The 20,621-nt window shown below is 43.8% G+C and overlaps 1 protein-coding gene across 1 annotated transcript; it reads left to right on the top strand.

Moving 5' to 3' along the window:
* Nucleotides 1-375: 375 nt before the first annotated feature.
* Nucleotides 376-20,089, top strand: LOC310963568 (sialoadhesin-like). The gene is made up of 20 exons (XM_083936434.1): nucleotides 376-417; nucleotides 505-578; nucleotides 3,905-4,258; nucleotides 4,330-4,539; nucleotides 4,928-5,191; nucleotides 5,297-5,557; nucleotides 5,884-6,144; nucleotides 6,480-6,570; nucleotides 6,698-6,752; nucleotides 7,190-7,281; nucleotides 10,931-11,004; nucleotides 14,825-15,178; nucleotides 15,250-15,462; nucleotides 15,925-16,188; nucleotides 16,295-16,555; nucleotides 16,882-17,142; nucleotides 17,547-17,637; nucleotides 17,751-17,796; nucleotides 19,123-19,310; nucleotides 19,460-20,089. Exons 2-20 carry the CDS (start codon nucleotides 509-511, stop codon nucleotides 19,524-19,526), a joined length of 3,477 nt encoding a protein of 1,158 aa, XP_083792560.1. The 5' UTR covers nucleotides 376-417; nucleotides 505-508; the 3' UTR covers nucleotides 19,527-20,089.
* Nucleotides 20,090-20,621: the final 532 nt, after the last annotated feature.

Raw genomic sequence — 20,621 nt, 5'->3', positions numbered from 1 at the left:
TCTGTGCAAAGACAGACACTGCTCATCTGCTTAAAGACAGAACATGTTTCAGGGACGAGCAACATGCGTCCCCTCTCCCTCAGAGATGTAACTCATGAAGATAATGAATTGAGCAACGTGTGAAAAGTTGCAGTTGTGTGTCCGATCTCCCTTACAGCTATAACTCATATTGTTTCTTTCTCTCTTTTGTTATGTTTTGGATGTTTTAGGTTGTTTGAACCTGACACAGCAAAACAGATTTTATGATTCGTTAAACAACCCAACTGTGTGTTGTAACTAATTCTTGGTATTTGCCTTCGTCACGTATGTAAATAATCTAAAGAGGAAGGAAGTCTCGTCTTTAAACAGCCTGATATCGGTCCTCTGCTTACTGCCAACAGAGGAACAGCATCTCTGAAGACGACGTCCTTCTTCATCGTAAGCACAAACAGTTTATTGATTTTAACTTTACTGTATAATCTCTAGTGTACATTACGTAATCTGCTCCATTGTTTAACGTCTCAGAGAGATGAGAGGAGCAGCTGTGAGTTTAACTGCAGCGGCGAGTGGATTTGTTGTCTTCCTTCTCTCGGTGTCAGGTAAAGTAGATCTGCACTCACGTCTGCTAAATACACAATATAGAATAGAAACACAGCAGCAAAGTCAGAAGCAGGTTTTCCTCCAAATTCTGCTTCCGGCGCTGCGTCGAGCGGCAGCCAGCAACAGATGCTCTCCCTCCTTTCCGCACTTTTTATCTTATTTACTGTCTTTTTTATTGGTGCTTTTTTCCCTGTGAGTCGTCGTGCTAACCTTAGCAAACTATGTTCGTGAACTTTCTTACGTGTTTTTTGTCCGTTTGTCTCATTCTTGGGACTATTTTTGCCGACCGCGTCTCCGTCTGGACGCAACAATGCGGCAGCTCCATTGTTTACACCCGTGAACAGCTGTTGTCGCTAACACCAACCCGAAACAACCGGATTTTATTTACCAATGATCTTGGAGGCCTTGTGTATGATTTTCTGCATCTTCTTCTTTCTCTCACTATTCAAATTACCGTACCCTACGATCGTATTAAAAGATCCAATACTTTCCATTAGGTTTATGTACATTGTTAAAATGTTTTTGGTCACATCCAAATTGTTGAGCTTCCGTAGAAAGTGGAGTCATGATGATTTAAAACAAATGTGTGTCTGGGGGACCGGTGGAACAGCGGTTAGAGCAGTCGCCCCTCTCTGTGTTTGAGCCTTCATGCTTTTATTTATTTGTATGTCCTCATGTCTTATGCTCTTATGCCTTTTTTTTTCTATTTCATGTTTTAGCCTCTATGCTTTTATGCTTTTATGTTTTAGTCCCTCGTGTTTTTTAGCCTCCATATTTTAACCCGTTACTGTTCTAGTCAACAGTTTTTAGTCTCCAGTGTTTCCTCAGGGTGCTGCCAGTTTGGGAGTTGTCTCTGATCTTGGCCGCGGGGGGTGCTGTCCCGTGGACGGTTCCGGCCCGGGCGGCTAGAGGGCTCTGCACCTTGGTGCGGAGGCTCCTGTCTGCTCGGGTTGGGGGTGGTCTCTGTGGCGGTGCTCCCTGTGACCTTGGACTGGGATCTCTCCCGGTGTGGTTGCCCCCCCCCCAAAGGTAGCTTCCTCTAGCCTCCTCTGTACCTCAGGTCTCGCTGCCCGGCCATGTCTCTGTAGTGACAGCTAGCGTTGGTGTAGGTGTGTGTCTGTGTGTCTGTGTGTCAGCGTGGCTGTGTGTGTTTATGTGAATGTGTGTATGAACGTAAACATATGTGTGTGTGTCTCTGTGCATGACTGTGGGAGGGTTCTTTTAACTTTCTTCTCCTGATTTTATTTGATGTCTCTCTTTTTCCGTACATCTCTGTAACTTGGCACTTTGCGATACTTTTCTGTATGAAAAGCGCCAAATAAATAAAGGTTGATTTGATTTGATTTTATATAAAGAGGCTGAAGGTCCTCGAGGCAACGGCAGAGAGAGGGGGAGACATTTCTGCATGTCTCTCCCTCTCTCTCTCACCCTATTTCCTGTCTGTCCTAGACAATAAAGGCTGGAAAAACTGCCAAAAGATAATCTTTAAAAAAAAGAAACGTGTGTCTGAAGGTCAGAGGTGTGTGAAAGGCAAACTTTCCTGGAAACGCTACAAATAATGGTTTTAGTTTTGTGTGTATGTGGAAACTCCCCAGACGTTTAGTTTTTCCCTTGTTATTGTGTCGGTTCATGGACATTGGGACGATCTTATAATGTGTTCGCCAACTTCTTTTATATGAAGTAACTGTGCCCTGAGCATTTCTACCTGCTGTAAACTGTAAACTGGGAATATTGTGGGTCTTTATTCATAACTGTCCCCACCCCACCCTATGAAAACACATTACTTTGTAATAGGACGTCCCTGTTTGTAGAAGCGACCCCTGACTTTCATCGTGCCAAAGTTTTTAGAGGGAAATTGGTCTCACACACAACTCAACTTCTCTTTATTCATCACACATCTGCGCCCAACCCTGCTACTTCTGTCTGTGCTCTGAGTGTGATGTTTCCAGTCTATGTGTTGATAACACTCGTCATTTTTATCTCACTGTATCTCTATATCATAGCTGCTGTTCACAGTTTCCTACACTTCAGTGCTCCGCATCTATTTTTTAATTTCTCACACTTAACTCAGCAGCAACCTGACCACAGAGTGAACAGAGAGGGAAGTGTCCAAGAAATCAACCCACCCTCTAATAATTAACATGATACGGTACCACATGATGTATTATTATTATTATTATTATTTGGGCGGCAGTAGCTCAGTCCATAGGTGACTTTGCTGGGAACCGTAGGGTCGCTGGTTCAACTCCCTGTGTGAACCATGTATGGAGCGTGGACTGGTGGCTGGAGAGGTGCCAGTTCATCTCCTGGGTGCTGTTGAGCAAGGCACCGAACCCCCAAAGGCTCGGGGAGCCGGTCACTGGCAGCCCCCTCGCTCTGACATCTCTCCATTAGTTGCATGTATAGGTCCTGTCTGTGCATGTGTGTGTATTTCGGGCCTGTGTGTGTAACATGATTAATAATAAGAGTGAAATTTCCCTGTTGCGGGATAAATAAAGTAATTCTTCTTCTTCTTCTATTCATGCATATTAAAGTACATCCTCCACTCTTAAAGAGCAAACAGTTGTCCACTGATGTTTTATTTAAGTGACAGCAACAAAAAGTCAAAAATCATTATTTTAAACAGGAGTAAGAAAAAGGGAAGTTAAGTGAGTATTTTATTTCTAATAATACTCTTCTGCTGTATATATATATATATATATATATATATATACAGCAGAAACTAACTGTAAAATACATTTCTATTCTTTCTCCGCTGACACATCAGATGCACTTTTCAGGATTTTGAATGAATGAACCAAAGTAAAAACAAACACTACTAACACACATTGTTTTCTCATCTCATCTCATCTCATCTTCAGCCTCTTATCCGGGGTCGGGTCGCGGGGGCAGCAGCTTTAGCAGGGGACCCCAGACTTCCCTTTCCCGGGCCACATTAACCAGCTCTAACTGGGGGATCCTGAGGCGTTCCCAGGCCAGTGTGGAGATCTAATCTCTCCACCTGGTCCTGGGTCTTCCCCGAGGCCTCCTCCCAGCTGGACGTGCCTGGAACACCTCCCTAGGGAGGCGCCCAGGGTTCATCCTTACTAGATGATCCTGAACCACCTCAACTGTGAACCTCATAGTTGTTGTGTCCTAACTATGATAAATTATGATAAACACCTAAAAGTCCAGTTGTTGTTAAACAGTTGTTTGCACCTTTTCATGTCAATGCAGATAATTGCTGATGGAGGAATTTGAAGGATGTCAGGTTACCTTTACCGTAAATCATTTTGGTAGTGTGATCTGCTCTATGTTAATAATGATGGTTTCTTCTGTGTTACAGTGATACAGGGAGACAACGGCTGGTCAGTCACCTACACTTCTGCTGAGATCTGTGCTTTAAAAGGATCAACAGTGCGAATAATCTGCAGCTACACACACCCATCCACATTAAACGGCAGAGACAACAAAGTTGTTGAAACCTTCTGGTTCACAGACATTAAAAAGGCTGATGTGGCTCAGCGAACAGACTTAGAACGGACTCATTCAGGTCGTGTTCACGATCACTGTGATGAGAATGACTGCACTCTGACAATCTCCGACCTGAGGGAGAGCGACTCAGCTGTGTACTATTTCAGGTTCATCACAGAACAAAACAGATTCTTTGGTAATCCTGGAGTCACTCTTTCTGTCACAGGTAACATGTTCACTGGAAGATTTAACTATTCACCCGACTGTACATCATACTGACATGTCTGTTCACATTAGATCTGCAGGTGCAGGTGAGCGGATCATATTCCTACTCTCAGCTTCAGTGTCACAGCAGCTGTCGTCTACCTGGTCCAACTTCCTACATCTGGTACAAGAACGGACAGAAAATAAAGGAAGACGCATCTTATGCAGGCTTCCTTTATGGTTATACAGACAGATATAAATGTGCTGTTAAAGGACATGAGGACTTCTCCTCTCCTTCAGTGTGTGAGTTCACTTTAAGCTGTCGTACTGACACACGTCTGTCACATATTTCCATTTTAATGCACAGATTTATCTTATTTACATCACTAGACATGGCTTTTTCTCAAGACGCTGAACCTGGGTCATTTCCTCTGTCTCTGTTTATGTACACACACACACACACACACACACACACACACACACACACACACACACACACACACACACACACACACACACACACACACACAAAAGGACATGGATATTACCGCTCTCTTTCAGTGTGTGTGAGTGTGAGTTGATGCAAAAGTGCCATGTTAAAAGGACCCCATGTTGTTTCTGTAGGAAATGTTACAAAGTAAAACCCCATCTTGAAATTAATTGTTAAATCCGTTCATGTCTTTTCCTCCAGATGCTCCAAAGCGTCCCTCTGTGTCAGTGAGTCCCTCTGCTGAAGTAGAGGAGGGCAGTTCAGTGACTCTGAGCTGTAGCACTGATGCTAACCCAGCAGCTACTTTTGCCTGGTATGGGGGGAAACCAGACTTTAAGTGTCTCAGTAATGGACCACAGCTTGTGTTCAGGTCCATCCAGTCCTCTGACTCTGGAGAGTATTACTGTAGAGCTTCTAACCAGCTGGGGCACTCGGCATCTGAAAATATCGTTATCAGTGTGAAATGTGAGTAAAATGCATCTAATGTAAAAACCTTCATTATCCAATCCAAAGTGTACAATTATTCAGCTCTGCCTGTTTCACATTTGCATCTTGTTTTATCTTTTCCAGATGCTCCAAAGCGTTCCTTTACATCAGTGAGTCCCTCTGGTGAGATAGTGGAGGGCAGTTCAGTGACTCTGAGCTGTAGCAGTGACGCTAACCCAGCAGCTAAATACACCTGGTACAAGAAGAACCAAACGTTGCTTCAACGTGCAAAAGGAAGTTATCATTTCACCTCCATCAGCTCTGAGGACAGCGGGATCTACTACTGCAAGTCTGAGAATCAGTTTGGACGGATCATTTCATCGCCTCTGTCAGTGGATGTTCAGTGTAAGTAAAAAAATGAACAAAACAGAATCAAATCTGGTGTCCTGGTGACCCAGCAGTGAGGGTCATATGTCCCGTAGACACAGTGTACCTGGTTCACATGTTATTTATTTGGTACAGAACTCTTAACATTTAACAATCCTCAGAGAAGTGATGTGAATTTACTGTTAACTGTAGTCGTTGACAGGCAAACTGTAGTCATTGACAGGCAATAATAGTAAATACATGCCTTTAATCTAAATGCACCATGTAAAATAAGCCATGCTTACATTGAACACATACATCATACGCTGATGTAAATGACACAGATTTCTCTAAATCTCCTCCAGATGCTCCGAAGCTTCCTTCTGTGTCAGTGAGTCCCTCTGCTGAGGTAGAGGAGGGCAGTTCAGTGACTCTGATCTGTAGCAGTGATGCTAACCCAGCAGCTAACTTCACCTGGTACAAGGAGAACGAAGAGTCACCAAAAGCATCAGGACAGAACTTCAGCATCACCGACTTCAGAGCTGAACACAGTGGGAGTTATTACTGTGTGGCTGAGAACAGGAGAGGACGCCGTAACAACACCTTATATCTGACTGTTGTGTCCAGTGAGTTCTCCACATTCAAACACACACACACACACACACACACACACACACACAGTTTGCCTTCCCGTGTGCAACTATGGATGTGAAACCAGTTCAATTATGAGTATGCCTTTTACTTTGTGTGTAATCCATACAGCACAATATAGGTGAAAGTGTATCTAGACTTTATTCTATTCTATCACACTAAACTTCATCTTATTTGTACTTTTATCTTCTTTTCTTTCGATCGCTCTGTCACTTTTTTTCCTTGTCAGAAATCCTGTCAGAGGTGGACGACAGTGTCCCCTGGCAAAGTGATTCATCAGTCTAATCTTATCGTCTTTCTATATTTCTAGTGATGTCGACAACAACAATTATGAACGTCTTCAGGTCGACTGTGGTGGTCTTGATGCTGGTTGTTCTTCTTCTCCTGAGTCTGTGGATGAGGTACGTCAGCAAACATCCATCTGTTCAGTCAGCGCTTATTTATTTACTGCTGCAAACTTCCTAAAGTTTTACTGTGATTAATTTCATTATGTTACATTTGTGTTTGTTGTTGTTGGATTCAATTCAGGAAGAAGAACACTCTGAGCTTCACTACTGAACCACATGAACCTATAGAGATAGAGGTGAGTGGGTGTATATGTGTATATATATATAAGCACATTTTTTAATGTAATTAAGCTTCCCTTTGAGGCAAGTCTGCAGTCTCCTGGGCTTGAGCACTTGCCCTGGATGTGTAATATTAACACTTTCAGTTGGAAGCCCAGTACGTTGCATACAGATGTAAAAAGGTGCCAAAAGCATTAAATATCAACGTCGGTTTGGTCTGTGGTTTGCAGAAAGGTAGAATGCAAACATTTTTTTTCTGGCAGCCAGGCTGTTGAAAACACAAATTCCCACTGCTTTTTTAACATTTCATGTACGTTGACTAAATATCCAGGAAGTGTGTGCGATTTAAGCCTGGGGATATTCTGAGGGATCATAGCCTGGCAGGGGATCTGAACCCGTCGGGTTGTGAGTCAAAGCTCTGACTGTGAATCGTTTTGTCGTCTCTCCTCCTCAGTTAGACTCCAGTCCTGTGTACGAGAATGCAGCTGAGACAGAAGACACCGAAGACACAGAGGAGAAGGAAGACCTGGAGGGAAGTCCAGTCAGGTCGGAGCCTCCTGCATCAGATAAAACAGGCTCACTTCCGATTTAAAGTCACAGTTCCTTTCATAACTTTACACAAGTTTTGTGCGTTTTTGTCTTTCAGATGCAGTTGAACCAGAGGCAGGACTCGCATACATTTTTCAGTAGCAGCAGCATGTAAATGGTAAATGGACTTGTACTTATATAGCACCTTCTCTAGTCTTCTGACGACTCACAGTGTGTGTCACATTCACCCATTCACACAGACATTCACACTGATGGCAGTTGACATCTACAGACCATCTAATCTAATCATTCACACCACATTCACACACCCATGCGCAGCACGAGGAGCAATTCAGGGTTCAGTGTCTTGCCCAAGGACACTTCGACATGTGGACCGGGGGAGGTGGGGATCGAACCCGCTCTGCCACTGAGTCACAGTAGCCCCAGCATTCTGAAGCAGAATGGTAAGAGTAGGGGTGCCCAATTCTGGTCCTGGAGGGCCACTGTCCTGCATGTTTGAGGTTTCTCCCTGTGAGTATTTCATTTCTAATAATACTCTCTCATCAATGAACCGAACACCTGCACGTCTTTGGACTGTGGGAGGAAACCGGAGAACCCGGAAAAAACCCACGCAGACACGGGGAGAACATGCAAACTCCACACAGAAGGGCCCCAACCGGGATGCGAACCTGGAACCTTCTCGCTGTGAGGCTTACCACTAGATCACCTTATCGCCCCAGACATTTTATCATAACCACCATTAATAAATGGCAAATACATCATTAAGTGAACTTTAGTTATTTTACTGTTGAACAAGGTAATGATTAATGTTTAGTAGGATGTTATTGTATCATTAGTTTAAGAAGTCTTTATTTAATTAGAACAGTGTAATTTCATCAGACCTTATATCTACACTGTTGCACCCAATGTGGCGCCTATGCACAGTTCCATTATGTTTTACGGACGTTTGTAGTTAACTAAGAACTTTTGTTTATTCTGCATTTTGCTGAACTTTCAATGCCCTTTGTATTGTGCACCAAACGCTTCACTGAGCACGGCTTTCTATCCCTCAAAACAGCCTAGTTAAGCCTAAAAGTTGATCTCGTATGTAGACGATACTGTCTTCTACGTACGAGATAAACTTAGGTTTTTGCCAACAATAATTGAAAAAAAGTTTTCTCCCCCATTGACATTCAGGACATCTGTACTTATTCCCTGTGGGTTGCAGGAGAAGATTGAATTTTCTTGTTTTTTATCATCTCAACTCATCTCATCTTCACCCTCTTATCCGTGGTCGGGTCTCGGGGGCAGCAGCTCTAGCGGGGGACCCCAAACTTCCCTTTCCCGGGCCACATTAACCAGCTCTAACTGGGGGATCCCGAGGCGTTCCCAGGCCAGTGTGGAGATCTAATCTCTCCACCTGGTCCTAGGTCCTCCCCGAGGTCTGGAACACCTCCCTAGGGAGGCGCTCAGGGGGCATCCCTACCAGATGCCCGAACCACCTTAACTGGCTCCTACTTGTTTTTTACGATGGATTTTATTTTCCTATTCTTGTTTTTTTTTCAATAAAGGATTTAATTTCAATAATTAGAAAGATTTTGTTCATTTTATCCAACATTTTTTATGTAATATTTAATTTTCCTGCCCTTTTCTTTTAAAGGGGTTTACTGGTTATGAGTTTTGTTGTCTGTTTTCATGGGTTCCCTTAATGAAGACTGTGAATATAAAGGCAATTGCGGGTTGGATTGGAACTCCACCTACTGGTAGTATGGGATGGTGTGGTGATCTTTAATTACCACACCTCTGCATAACAGTAGTGATAACCGTTGCATGCTTAGGGAGGGCATCTGACCTGAAATGTTTGTGTGACAAACTGATTAAATCAGTAAACTCTGAGTGCTGTCCTTATCTTTATTCATTTGTGTAGACGTGTCCACACCGAAACTTTATTTATACATCTCACCGTTTTGCATTTCTCTGGCAACAGTGGAAACCTGATTGCAGCGTAAACATAAAAGAAGCAAACCAAGAAAAATGTAATTTCCCGAACCCTCTTATAATTAAAACTATGTTTCATATATCGCATACACTCCTGTGCTTTTGCTATACCTGCAGACTGTGTGACGCCCTGTATCAGTGCACATAGACATTAACTGTTCTTATCTCTTTTTTAATGCTTTTTTTTCTGGTTTTGATGGGATGTTGGAATAATTGTACATAAAGTAATCTCATATTTACTCAAATTGCCTTTACATATAACCTAACCTAACCTTACTGTGTGTGTGTGTGTGTGTGTGTGTGTGTGTGTGTGTGTGTGTGTGTGTGTGTGTGTGTGTGTGTGTGTGTGTGTGTGTGTGTGTGTGTGTGTGTGTGTGTGTGTGTGTGTGTGTGTGTGTGTGTGTGTGTGTGTGTGTGTGTGTGTGTGTGTGTGTGTGTGTGTGTGTGTGTGTGTGTGTGTGTGTGTGTGTGTGTGTGTGTGTGTGTGTGTGTGTGTGTGTGTGTGTGTGTGTGTGTGTGTGTGTGTGTGTGTGTGTGTGTGTGTGTGTGTGTGTGTGTGTGTGTGTGTGTGTGTGTGTGTGTGTGTGTGTGTGTGTGTAGCTAATTTGTGCAGAGTTGTGTTGCAGGTAGTGTAACAGGTTTGGTTGGGACCCAATAGCAGCACAAATACAGGCAGGTATCGTTGGTAACAAACTTTATTGGCTTGATGCAGGGAATAATCAGAGTCACGCCGCTGCAGGTAGCCACAGAGGAGACTTGAGTTACACTCACTCTGAAGAGCTGAACCAGGTAACCGCCAGTTAGCCACCGGAGCCGACAGGCAGAATCCAGAAGGGGACAGGCGAGGATCGTGGTCAGGGACGGAAGGCTGAGGTGGTTTTCCAGGAGATCGGTCAGGCAGGATAGTCAGAGGCAGGCTGGGTCGAAAACGGGAGATCAGGCAGAGTAACGCTGGAGAGTCTGGTGCAAGCATCGAGAACAATCTGGCAATGAGTGAGTGTGGAGTTGGGGCTTAAATGCAGCCAGAGCAGAGAGCACAGGTGAGTGGAGTTGGCTTGATGAGAGGGGTGTGCCTGATTGGCAGATTGAAGCAGGTGCAGAGTGGAACTGTGACAGGTAGAAGAAATCAGATAAGCACGACTGATGATGAGTCACCAAAGAGGTATCTGTGCAATGACAGACACTGCTCATCTGCTTAAAGACAGAACATGTTTCAGGGACGAGCAACATGTGTCCCCTCTCCCTCAGAGATGTAACTCATGAACATAATGAATTGAGCAACGTGTGAAAAGTTGCAGTTGTGTGTCCGATCTCCCTTACAGCTATAACTCATATTGTTTCTCTCTCTCTTTTGTTATGTTTTGGATGTTTTAGGTTGTTTGAACCTGACACAGCAAAACAGATTTTATGATTCGTAAAACAACCCAACTGTGTGTTGTAACTAATTCTTGGTATTTGCCTTCGTCACGTATGTAAATAATCTAAAGAGGAAGGAAGTCTCGTCTTTAAACAGCCTGATATCGGTCCTCTGCTTACTGCCAACAGAGGAACAGCATCTCTGAAGACGACACCCTTCTTCATCGTAAGCACAAACAGTTTATTGATTTTAACTTTACTGCATAATCTCTAGTGTACATTACGTAATCTGCTCCATTGTTTAACGTCTCAGAGAGATGAGAGGAGCAGCTGTGAGTTTAACTGCAGCGGCGAGTGGATTTGTTGTCTTCCTTCTCTCGGTGTCAGGTAAAGTAGATCTGCACTCACGTCTGCTAAATACACAATATAGAATAGAAACACAGCAGCAAAGTCAGAAGCAGGTTTTCCTCCAAATTCTGCTTCCGGCGCTGCGTCGAGCGGCAGCCAGCAACAGATGCTCTCCCTCCTTTCCGCACTTTTGAGCTATTTTATCTTATTTACTGTCTTTTTTATCAGTGCTTTTTTCCCTGTGAGTCGTCGTGCTAACCTTAGCCAACTATGTTCGTGAACTTTCTTACATGTTTTTTGTCCGTTTGTCTCATTCTTGGGACTATTTATGCCGACCGCGTCTCCGTCTGGACGCAACAATGCAGCGGCTCCATTGTTTACACCTGTGAACAGCTGTTGTCGCTAACACCAACCCGAAACAACCAGATTTTATTCACCAATGATCTTGGAGGCCATGTGTATGATGTTCTGCATCTTCTTCTTTCTCTCACAATTCAAATTACCGTACCCTACGATCGTATTAAAAGATCCAATACTTTCCATTAGGTTTATGTACATTGTTAAAATGTTTTTGGTCACATCCAAATTGTTGAGCTTCCGTAGAAAGTGGAGTCATGATGATTTAAAACAAATGTGTGTCTGGAGGACCAGTGGAACAGCGGTTAGAGCAGTCGCCCCTCTCTGTGTTTGAGCCTTCATGCTTTTATTTATTTTTATGTCCTCATGTCTTATGCTCTTATGCTTTTATTTTCTATTTCATGTTTTAGCCTCTGTGCTTTTATGCTTTTATGTTTTAGTCCCTTGTGTTTAGCCTCCATATTTAACCCTTTACTGTTCTAGTCAACAGTTTTTAGTCTCCAGTGTTTCCTCAGGGGGCTGCCAGTTTGGGAGTTGTCTCTGATCTTGGCCGCGGGGGGTGCTGTCCCGTGGACGGTTCCGGCCCGGGCGACTAGAGGGCTCTGCACCTTGGTGCGGAGGCTCCTGTCTGCCCGGGTCGGGGTGGTCTCTGTGGCGGTGCTCCCTGTGACCTTGGACTGGGATCTCTCCCGGTGTGGTTGCCCCCCCCCCAAAGGTAGCTTCCTCTAGACTCCTCTGTACCTCAGGTCTCGCTGCCCGGCCATGTCTCTGTAGTGACAGCTAGCGTTGGTGTAGGTGTGTGTCTGTGTGTCACCGTGTCAGCGTGGCTGTGTGTGTTTATGTGAATGTGTGTATGAACGTAAACATATGTGTGTGTGTCTCTGTGCATGACTGTGGGAGGGTTGAGTTCTTTTAACTTTCTTCTCCTGATTTTATTGGATGTTTCTCTTTTTCCGTACATCTCTGTAACTCGGCACTTTGCGATACTTTTCTGTATGAAAAGCGCCAAATAAATAAAGGTTGATTTGATTTGATTTTATATAAAGAGGCTGAAGGTCCTCGAGGCAACGGCAGAGAGAGGGGGAGACATGCAGGCCGCAGGTTCAACTCCGACCCTGCGGCCCCTTTCTGCATGTCTCCCCCTCTCTCTCTCACCCTATTTCCTCTCCGTCCTAGACAATAAAGGCTGGAAAAACTGTCACAAAAAAAAGAAATGTGTATCTGAAGGTCACAGGTGTGTGAAAGGCAAACTTTCCTGAGAATGCTACAAATGAAGAGCTCTTTTCCAAAACGAGATAAAAGCCAAATTTAAAATAAATGAGTTTGAGCCACTTTGCTGTTTACAGAACCTTTTCACTGCTTCATCAGTGTTTGATGCCAAATCGCTTTATTTCCTTGTTTAAAATGGTCTCAAGCTGCAGTTCCTTTCCAAACCGCGACCAGCGCCAAACCTATTTTTAGCCTAAATGCGATACGTCCTCTCGACCAATCAGAATTCAGTGAGCGTTCTATGCGATCCAACATGGCGGCGCTCTGAAGTGGGAGAGTTTTTTTTGTTTCGTCCGTCCGTTCAACACGTTCAGACTGAGCCATAAAAACCATTCTGACAAGATAAACTGAATATTAACCAAATGTGTGGGTCTGGGTAAAAAATGTAATTTTCCTGAAAACTATTAAAATGGATTTAGAGCGTTTTGGAAAAGAGCTCCTCAAATAATGGTTTTTAGTTTTGTGTGTATGTGGAAACTCCCCAGACATTAAGTTTTTCCCTTGTTATTGTGTCGGTTCATGGACATTAGGACGATCTTATAATGTGTTCGCCAACATCTTTTATATGAAGTAACTGTGCCCTGAGCATTTCTACCTGCTGTAAACTGTAAACTGAGAATATTGTGGGTCTTTATTCATAACTGTCCCCACCCCACCCTATGAAAACACATTACTTTGTAATAGGACGTCCCTGTTTGTAGAAGCGACCCCTGACTTTCATCGTGCCAAAGTTTTTAGAGGGAAATTGGTCTCACACACAACTCAACTTCTCTTTATTCATCACACATCTGCGCCCAACCCTGCTACTTCTGTCTGTGCTCTCTGCTCTGAGTGTGATGTTTCCAGGCTATGTGTTGATAACACTCGTCATTTTTGGTCTCACTGTATCTCTATATCATAGCTGCTGTTCACAGTTTCCTACACTTCAGTGCTCCGCATCTATTTTTTAATTTCTCACACTTAACTCAGCAGCAACCTGACCACAGAGTGAACAGAGAGGGAAGTGTCCAAGAAATCAACCCACCCTCTAATAATTAACATGATACGGTACCACATGATGTATTATTATTATTATTTGGGCGGCAGTAGCTCAGTCCTTAGGTGACTTTGCTGGGAACCGTAGGGTCGCTGGTTCAACTCCCTGTGTGAACCATGTATGGAGCGTCGACTGGTGGCTGGAGAGGTGCCAGTTCATCTCCTGGGTGCTGTTGAGCAAGGCACCGAACCCCCAAATGCTCGGGGCGCCGGTCACTGGCAGCCCCCTCGCTCTGACATCTCTCCATTAATTGTATGTATATAGGTCCTGTCTGTGCATGTGTGTGTATTTCGGGCCTGTGTGTGTAACATAATTAATAATAAGAGTGAAATTTCCCCGTTGCGGGATAAATAAAGTCATTCTTCTTCTTCTTCTTCTTCTTCTTCTATTCATGCATATTAAAGTACATCCTCCACTCTTACCGAGCAAACAGTTGTCCACTGATGTTTTATTTAAGTGACAGCAACAAAAAGTCAAAAATCATTATTTTAAACAGGAGTTAGAAAAAGGGAAGTTAACAAGTGAGTATTTAATTAATTATAATACTCTTCTGCTGTATTTATATATATATATATATATATCCCAGAAACTAACTGTAAAATACATTTGTATTCTTTCTCCGCTGACACATCAGATGCACTTTTCAGGATTTTGAATGAATGAACGAACCAAAGTAAAAACAAACACTACTAACACACATTGTTTTCTCATCTCATCTCATCTCATCTTCAGCCTCTTATCCGGGGTCGGGTCGTTGGGGCAGCAGTTTTAGCAGGGGACCCCAAACTTCCCTTTCCCGGGCCACATTAACCAGCTCTAACTGGGGGATCCTGAGGCGTTCCCAGGCCAGTGTGGAGATCTAATCTCTCCACCTGGTCCTGGGTCTTCCCCGAGGCCTCCTCCCAGCTGGACGTGCCTGGAACACCTCCCTAGGGAGGCGCCCAGGGTTCATCCTTACTAGATGATCCTGAACCACCTCAACTGTGAACCTCATAGTTGTTGTGTCCTAACTATGATAAATAATGATAAACACCTAAAAGTCCAGTTGTTGTTAAACAGTTGTTTGCACCTTTTCATGACAATGCAGATAATTGCTAATGGAGGAATTTGAAGGATGTTCAGGTTACCTTTTCCGTAAATCATTTTGGTAGTGTGATCTGCTCTATGTTATGAATGATGGTTTCTTCTGTGTTACAGTGATACAGGGAGACAACGGCTGGTCAGTCACATACACTGGGACTGAGATCTGTGCTTTAAAAGGATCAACAGTGCGAATAATGTGCAGCTACACAAACCCATCCACATTAAACGGCAGAGATAACAAAGTTCTTGAAACCTTCTGGTTCACAGACAGTAAAAAGGCTGATGTGGCTCAGCGAACAGACTTAGAACGGACTCATTCAGGTCGTGTTCATGATCACTGTGATGAGAATTACTGCACTCTGACAATCACCGACCTGAGGGAGAGCGACTCAGCTGAGTACTATTTCAGGTTCAAAACAGAACAAAACAGATTCTTTGGTAATCCTGGAGTCACTCTTTCTGTCACAGGTAACATGTTCACTGGAAGATTTAACTATTCACCCGACTGTACATCATACTGACATGTCTGTTCACATTAGATCTGCAGGTGCAGGTGAGCGGATCATATTCCAATTCTCAGCTTCAGTGTCACAGCAGCTGTCGTCTACCTGGTCCAACTTCCTACATCTGGTACAAGAACGGACAGAAAATAAAGGAAGACGCATCTTCTTATGCAGACTTCCTTTTTGGTTATACAGACAGATATAAATGTGCTGTTAAAGGACATGAGGACTTCTCCTCTCCTTTAGTGTGTGAGTTCACTTTAAGCTGTCGTACTGACACACGTCTGTCACATATTTCCATTTTAATGCACAGATTTATCTTATTTACATCACTAGACATGGCTTTGTCTCAAGACGCTGAACCTGGGTCATTTCCTCTGTCTCTGTTTATGTGCTTTGAGCTTTAAGAGGAACATGACCCTTCTAGTTTGGCACACACACACACAGGCACACAGACACACAAACACACACACACACACACACAGACACACAGACACACAGACACACAGACACACACACACACACACACACACACAAAAGGAAACTTCTTAAAGGACATGGATATTACTGCTCTCTTTCAGTGTGTGTGGGTGTGTGTTGGTGCAAAAGTGCCATGCTAAAAGGACCCCATGTTGTTTCTGTAGGAAATGTTTCACAGTAAAACCCCATTTTGAAATTAATTGTTAAATCCGTTCATGTTTTTTCCTCCAGATGGTCCAAAGCTTGCCTCTGTGTCAGTGAGTCCCTCTGCTGAAGTAGAGGAGGGCAGTTCAGTGAATCTGACCTGTAGCACTGATGCTAACCCAGCAGCTACTTTTGCCTGGTGTAGGAGGAAACCAAACTTTAAGTGTCTCAGTAATAGACCACAGCTTGTGTTCAGGTCCATCCAGTCCTCTGACTCTGGAGAGTATTACTGTACAGCTTATAACAAGCTGGGGAGCTTGGCATCTGAAAATATCGTTATCAGTGTGAAATGTGAGTAAAATGCAGCTAATGTAAAAAAACTTCATTATCCAATCCAAAGTGTACAATTATTCAGCTCTGCCTGTTTCACATTTGCATCTTGTTTTATCTTTTCCAGATGCTCCAAAGCTTCCCTCTGCATCAGTGAGTCCCTCTGGTGAGATAGTGGAGGGCAGTTCAGTGACTCTGATCTGTAGCAGTGATGCTAACCCAGCAGCTAAATACACCTGGTACAAGGAGAAACAAACGCTGCTTCAAGGTGCAGAAGGAAGTTATCATTTCCCCTCCATCAGCTCTGAGGACAGAGGGATCTACCACTGCAAGTCTGAGAATCAGTTTGGACGGATCATTTCATCGCCTCTGTCTGTGGATGTTCAGTGTAAGTAAAAAAATGAACAAAACAGAATCAAATCTGGTGTCCCGGTGACCCAGCAGTGAGGGTCGTATGACCCGTAGACACAGTGTACCTGGTTCACATGTTATTTGTTGGGTACAGAACTCTTAACATTTAACAATCCTCAGAGAAGTGATGTGAATTTACTGTTAACTGTAGTCGTTGACAGGCAAACTGTAGTCATTGACAGGCAATAATAGTAAATACATGCCTTTAATCTACATGCACCATGTAAAATTAGCCATGCTTACATTGAACACATACATCATACGCTGATGTAAATGACACAGAATTCTCCAAATCTCCTCCAGATGCTCCGAAGCTTCCCTCTGTGTCAGCGAGTCCCTCTGCTGAGGTAGAGGAGGGCAGTTCAGTGAATCTGACCTGTAGCAGTGATGCTAACCCAGCAGCTAAATACACCTGGTACAAGGAGAACGAAGAGTCACCAAAAGCATCAGGACAGAACTTCAGCATCACTGACTTCAGAGCTGAGCACAGTGGGAGTTATTACTGTGTAGCTGAGAACAGAAGAGGACGCCGTAACAACACCTTATATCTGACTGTTGTCGCAGGTACAATTATCAGCTTCTATGTTTTCAATAGGTCAGGAAATTTAGCAGACGGTGATATTTCTCAACCAGGGGAAGAAGTACTTTGAGAAGCTTATCTGGGACTGCTCTGCCTCCCTAGAGAAGCTGATGCCAAGATCCAATAAAGGGAATAATCCAGGTTTTTATGTTGGGTGTGAAACAGCGGTCGTAATTCGTTTTTCACTCTGTCGTTACATAATAAAGGTATCATATGAATTGGCCGAGAGATATTCAACCCGTACTCAGCAGGAAATTCATGGATGAATGCACACATACACTGGGAACCTGGACATTTTTTAATGCATGTTATCTCATATATTACTTTATGGGACCAATGGGCCCAAATATGCTGAAACACCCGAATTACCTGCCTGTGCTTTCTTTAGATCCCTATTTCTCAGGAGGAGTAGCAGCTGCTGTAATGGTCCTTGTCGTTCTGCTGGTGTTCATATCTCTCTGTGCGTTCCTGTGGGTTAGGTGAGCGGTTCTGCTTCACTGAGTCATTGTTTGGTAAATCATTGAAAAGCAGTTGGAAATTTGTGTCGGAGCTAAAAAACATGCAATCATTTCTTTTTTAACTTAATCGTCAGAAAAAAGAAGATGTCCGTGGAAGAGAGACCGAACAACGGGGGACAGGTGAGGACCCATTTCATTCATCCTGCTGAGTCACTCGCTGGTTCTCCTGGAAACCGAGACGAATTTCTATTCCTACTCCTTGCATAGGATCGGAAAAACACTCGTCCGTCATCTTTATTGACATGCTACTTCAACCACTCACATCGGAACCAACCCGTGATGCTGAGAGCGATGCAAAAACCAATTCAAAACAGCCAACATCTTAGCAGCGGTGCGATCAGAGCAATGTCGGTAGATGATCAATGCAAACTTCCCCGATGCAGCCATTGTTGTCTGAATCAAAACAGTCGCTTCTCCGCTACGTGACACGCACCTGCCGGTAGGCTCGACCATTTTTTTTACTGGTCCCCAAATTCCTCTCCTATGGAGCCATCCCAGATGGACGGGTTGGAGCTAGGCAGAAGCAAGGATGAACGAAATTCATCTGGCGAGAGTCAGGTTAGGTCAGATGGGGGTTATCCGATGTTGTGGGAATTTTGGATATTTGTAATTCATGATCATAGTTTTGTCAGGTCAGACGCAGTTCAGTGTCTTCTCCTTCTTAATGGATAACGCAAATAACTGCCTCATGATGGTATAACGGCATATTTGGGCATGTGCACTCTGTTTTAGAGACCTTGTGATGAGAGAAGTTCAGAATGTCCAGAATTGGAAAGTCTGAGGCGTGTTTTGTTTGGTCTAAAGAAGTCACCCAACCAAGGCTTATCGCGTCCTGTCTCCTCCTCTTAAAGACCGAGCACGTTTTGGATCTGTGTCATTTCTGCTAAGCTCTGGGTTTTGTGAGGACGCAAGGGTGAACGTATTTTTGTCTGCGGAGGAAAACACTTTTTCAAAATAAAGAGCTGATCCTGTTTGTTGATCTTTATTGAAGAAATCCATTTCCACACCAACCTGAACCTGACAGCAATGCATACCAATTATTACTTAGCCACCCTGTAATTGTGCCATTTACATTGAAGTCAACCCTTGTCCAACCTGTGTTCGACCCACCTTTCCTTTCCTTTCCACAAATCTACCCTGGTTCAACCCTGGTTGAGTCCTCACTGTGGAAGAGTTATATGATTCTGATCTGGGATGTGACTAAATGACTAAATCCCAGGCACATCCAGAATCTTTCCTCCTTTTTCTCCTTTTCCTGTCTTGTCTTTTTTGACAAACAGTAACATCTCGGTAAAGCAGAGATACTAATTCCATTATTACCAAAGCTGCTGTTGCTTTGGCCTTTTCTGTCTTGGTTGCAATCCTCTGCAAGAATGCACTTTCCAACTGCAAGACCTACCTACGCATGTAAAATATGGAGCTGACATGTTTTTTATGTCTCTGCAGTGTCCACCTGATCAGGGACAGCCAGGGGAGCAGGGTGAACTTCAGTATGCCAGCATCCACTTCTCTAACATCCAGGCAGATCCTCTCTACTCCAACATGAGACAAGCTCAGGCCCTCAGACACACGGCGCAACAGGAAGTCATTGAGTACGCTGCGGTCAAGTTCAGCAGTGCCAGTGCTGCACCAAGGTGAGCAGCTCCTCACACAGGGTCATTATCCTCATTACAAACGACAGAACTTTGAAATTAATTCATTGCACTCGCGTTCCTATTATTATGACGTGAATTATTTAAGGTCATTTCTTCAGAATCAACTTTTGTTTCGTTCTCTTTCTCAGAGCGAGAGGTCAGGAACCTGGAGAGGATCCAGCTGCTTTGTACAGCACAGTCAACAAAACCCGATAACCACAACGGGCATGTCATTTAAGATCAGATATGATGAGATATTCCTTTATGAGTCCCACAAAGGGGAAATTTCCTTTTTACAGCAGCAAAGTGGAAAGCAAACGTAGAAGAAGCATCACTAAGAAACAATGAATTGTAGAAATTATAGAACAATATGAACAATATAAACAGAGGGAAATATAAACTATAAGAATAACAGCAACAATATATACTATATTTTTAGATATTTTTTTATTTTTTTTTTAAATTCATACTTTTCATATTCATAAGTTAGAAAAATAAGGAACCATTGAAAATTGAGATTGAATTCACCTGAGCTAAGTATTTCACACTGTGAAGTGAACCCGGGGGCAGCAGCTTTAGCAGGGGACTCCAAACTTCCCTTTCCCGGGCCACATTATCCAGCTCTAACTGGGGGATCCCGAGGCGTTCCCAGGCCAGTGTGGAGATCTAATCTCTCCACCTGGTCCTGGGTCTTCCCCGAGGCCTCCTCCCAGCTGGTTGGCCTGGAACACCTCCCTAGGGAGGCGCCCATGGGGCCTGAACCACGTCAACTGGCTCCTTTCAACGCAAAGGAGCAGCGGCTCTACTCCGAGTTCCTCACGGATGCTGAACTTCTCCCCCTCTCTCTAAGGGAGACTGCAGCTCCCCTCCTGAGAAAACACATTTCTGCCGCTTGTACCCGCGACCTGGTTCTTTGGGTCCTGACCCAGCTTTCATGACCACAGGTGAGGGTAGGAACCAAGATTGACCGGTAGATCATGAGCCTTGCCTTTCGGCTCAGCTCTCTTTTCGTCTCAGCGGTGCGGTAACGCGACTGCAATATCGCCACAGTTGCTCCGATTCACCAGCCGATCTCACAATCTGAAAGACTTGCCTCATGAAAAATGAAGCTGTCTGCAGCAGCATTGGACATCAGCTCTGCGCTCTGCTATTTTCACCTTTTATAGAATGTAATAAATATTTTCCTCAACAATGTATTATTTCACCTAGCCGCAAACCATCCATAGAGACAAGGATATATCAGAGAGAATGATTAAACTATAACTCAAACGTACACCAGTGACAGTAAATGAGTCAGGGGATCACCAAAGT

Source organism: Echiichthys vipera, assembly GCF_963691815.1.
Source record: "Echiichthys vipera genome assembly, chromosome: 2".
Lineage (NCBI taxonomy): Eukaryota > Metazoa > Chordata > Actinopteri > Perciformes > Trachinidae > Echiichthys > Echiichthys vipera.
Note: the sequence above shows the minus strand (reverse complement) of the source record. Positions and strands in the feature narration are given on the sequence as shown.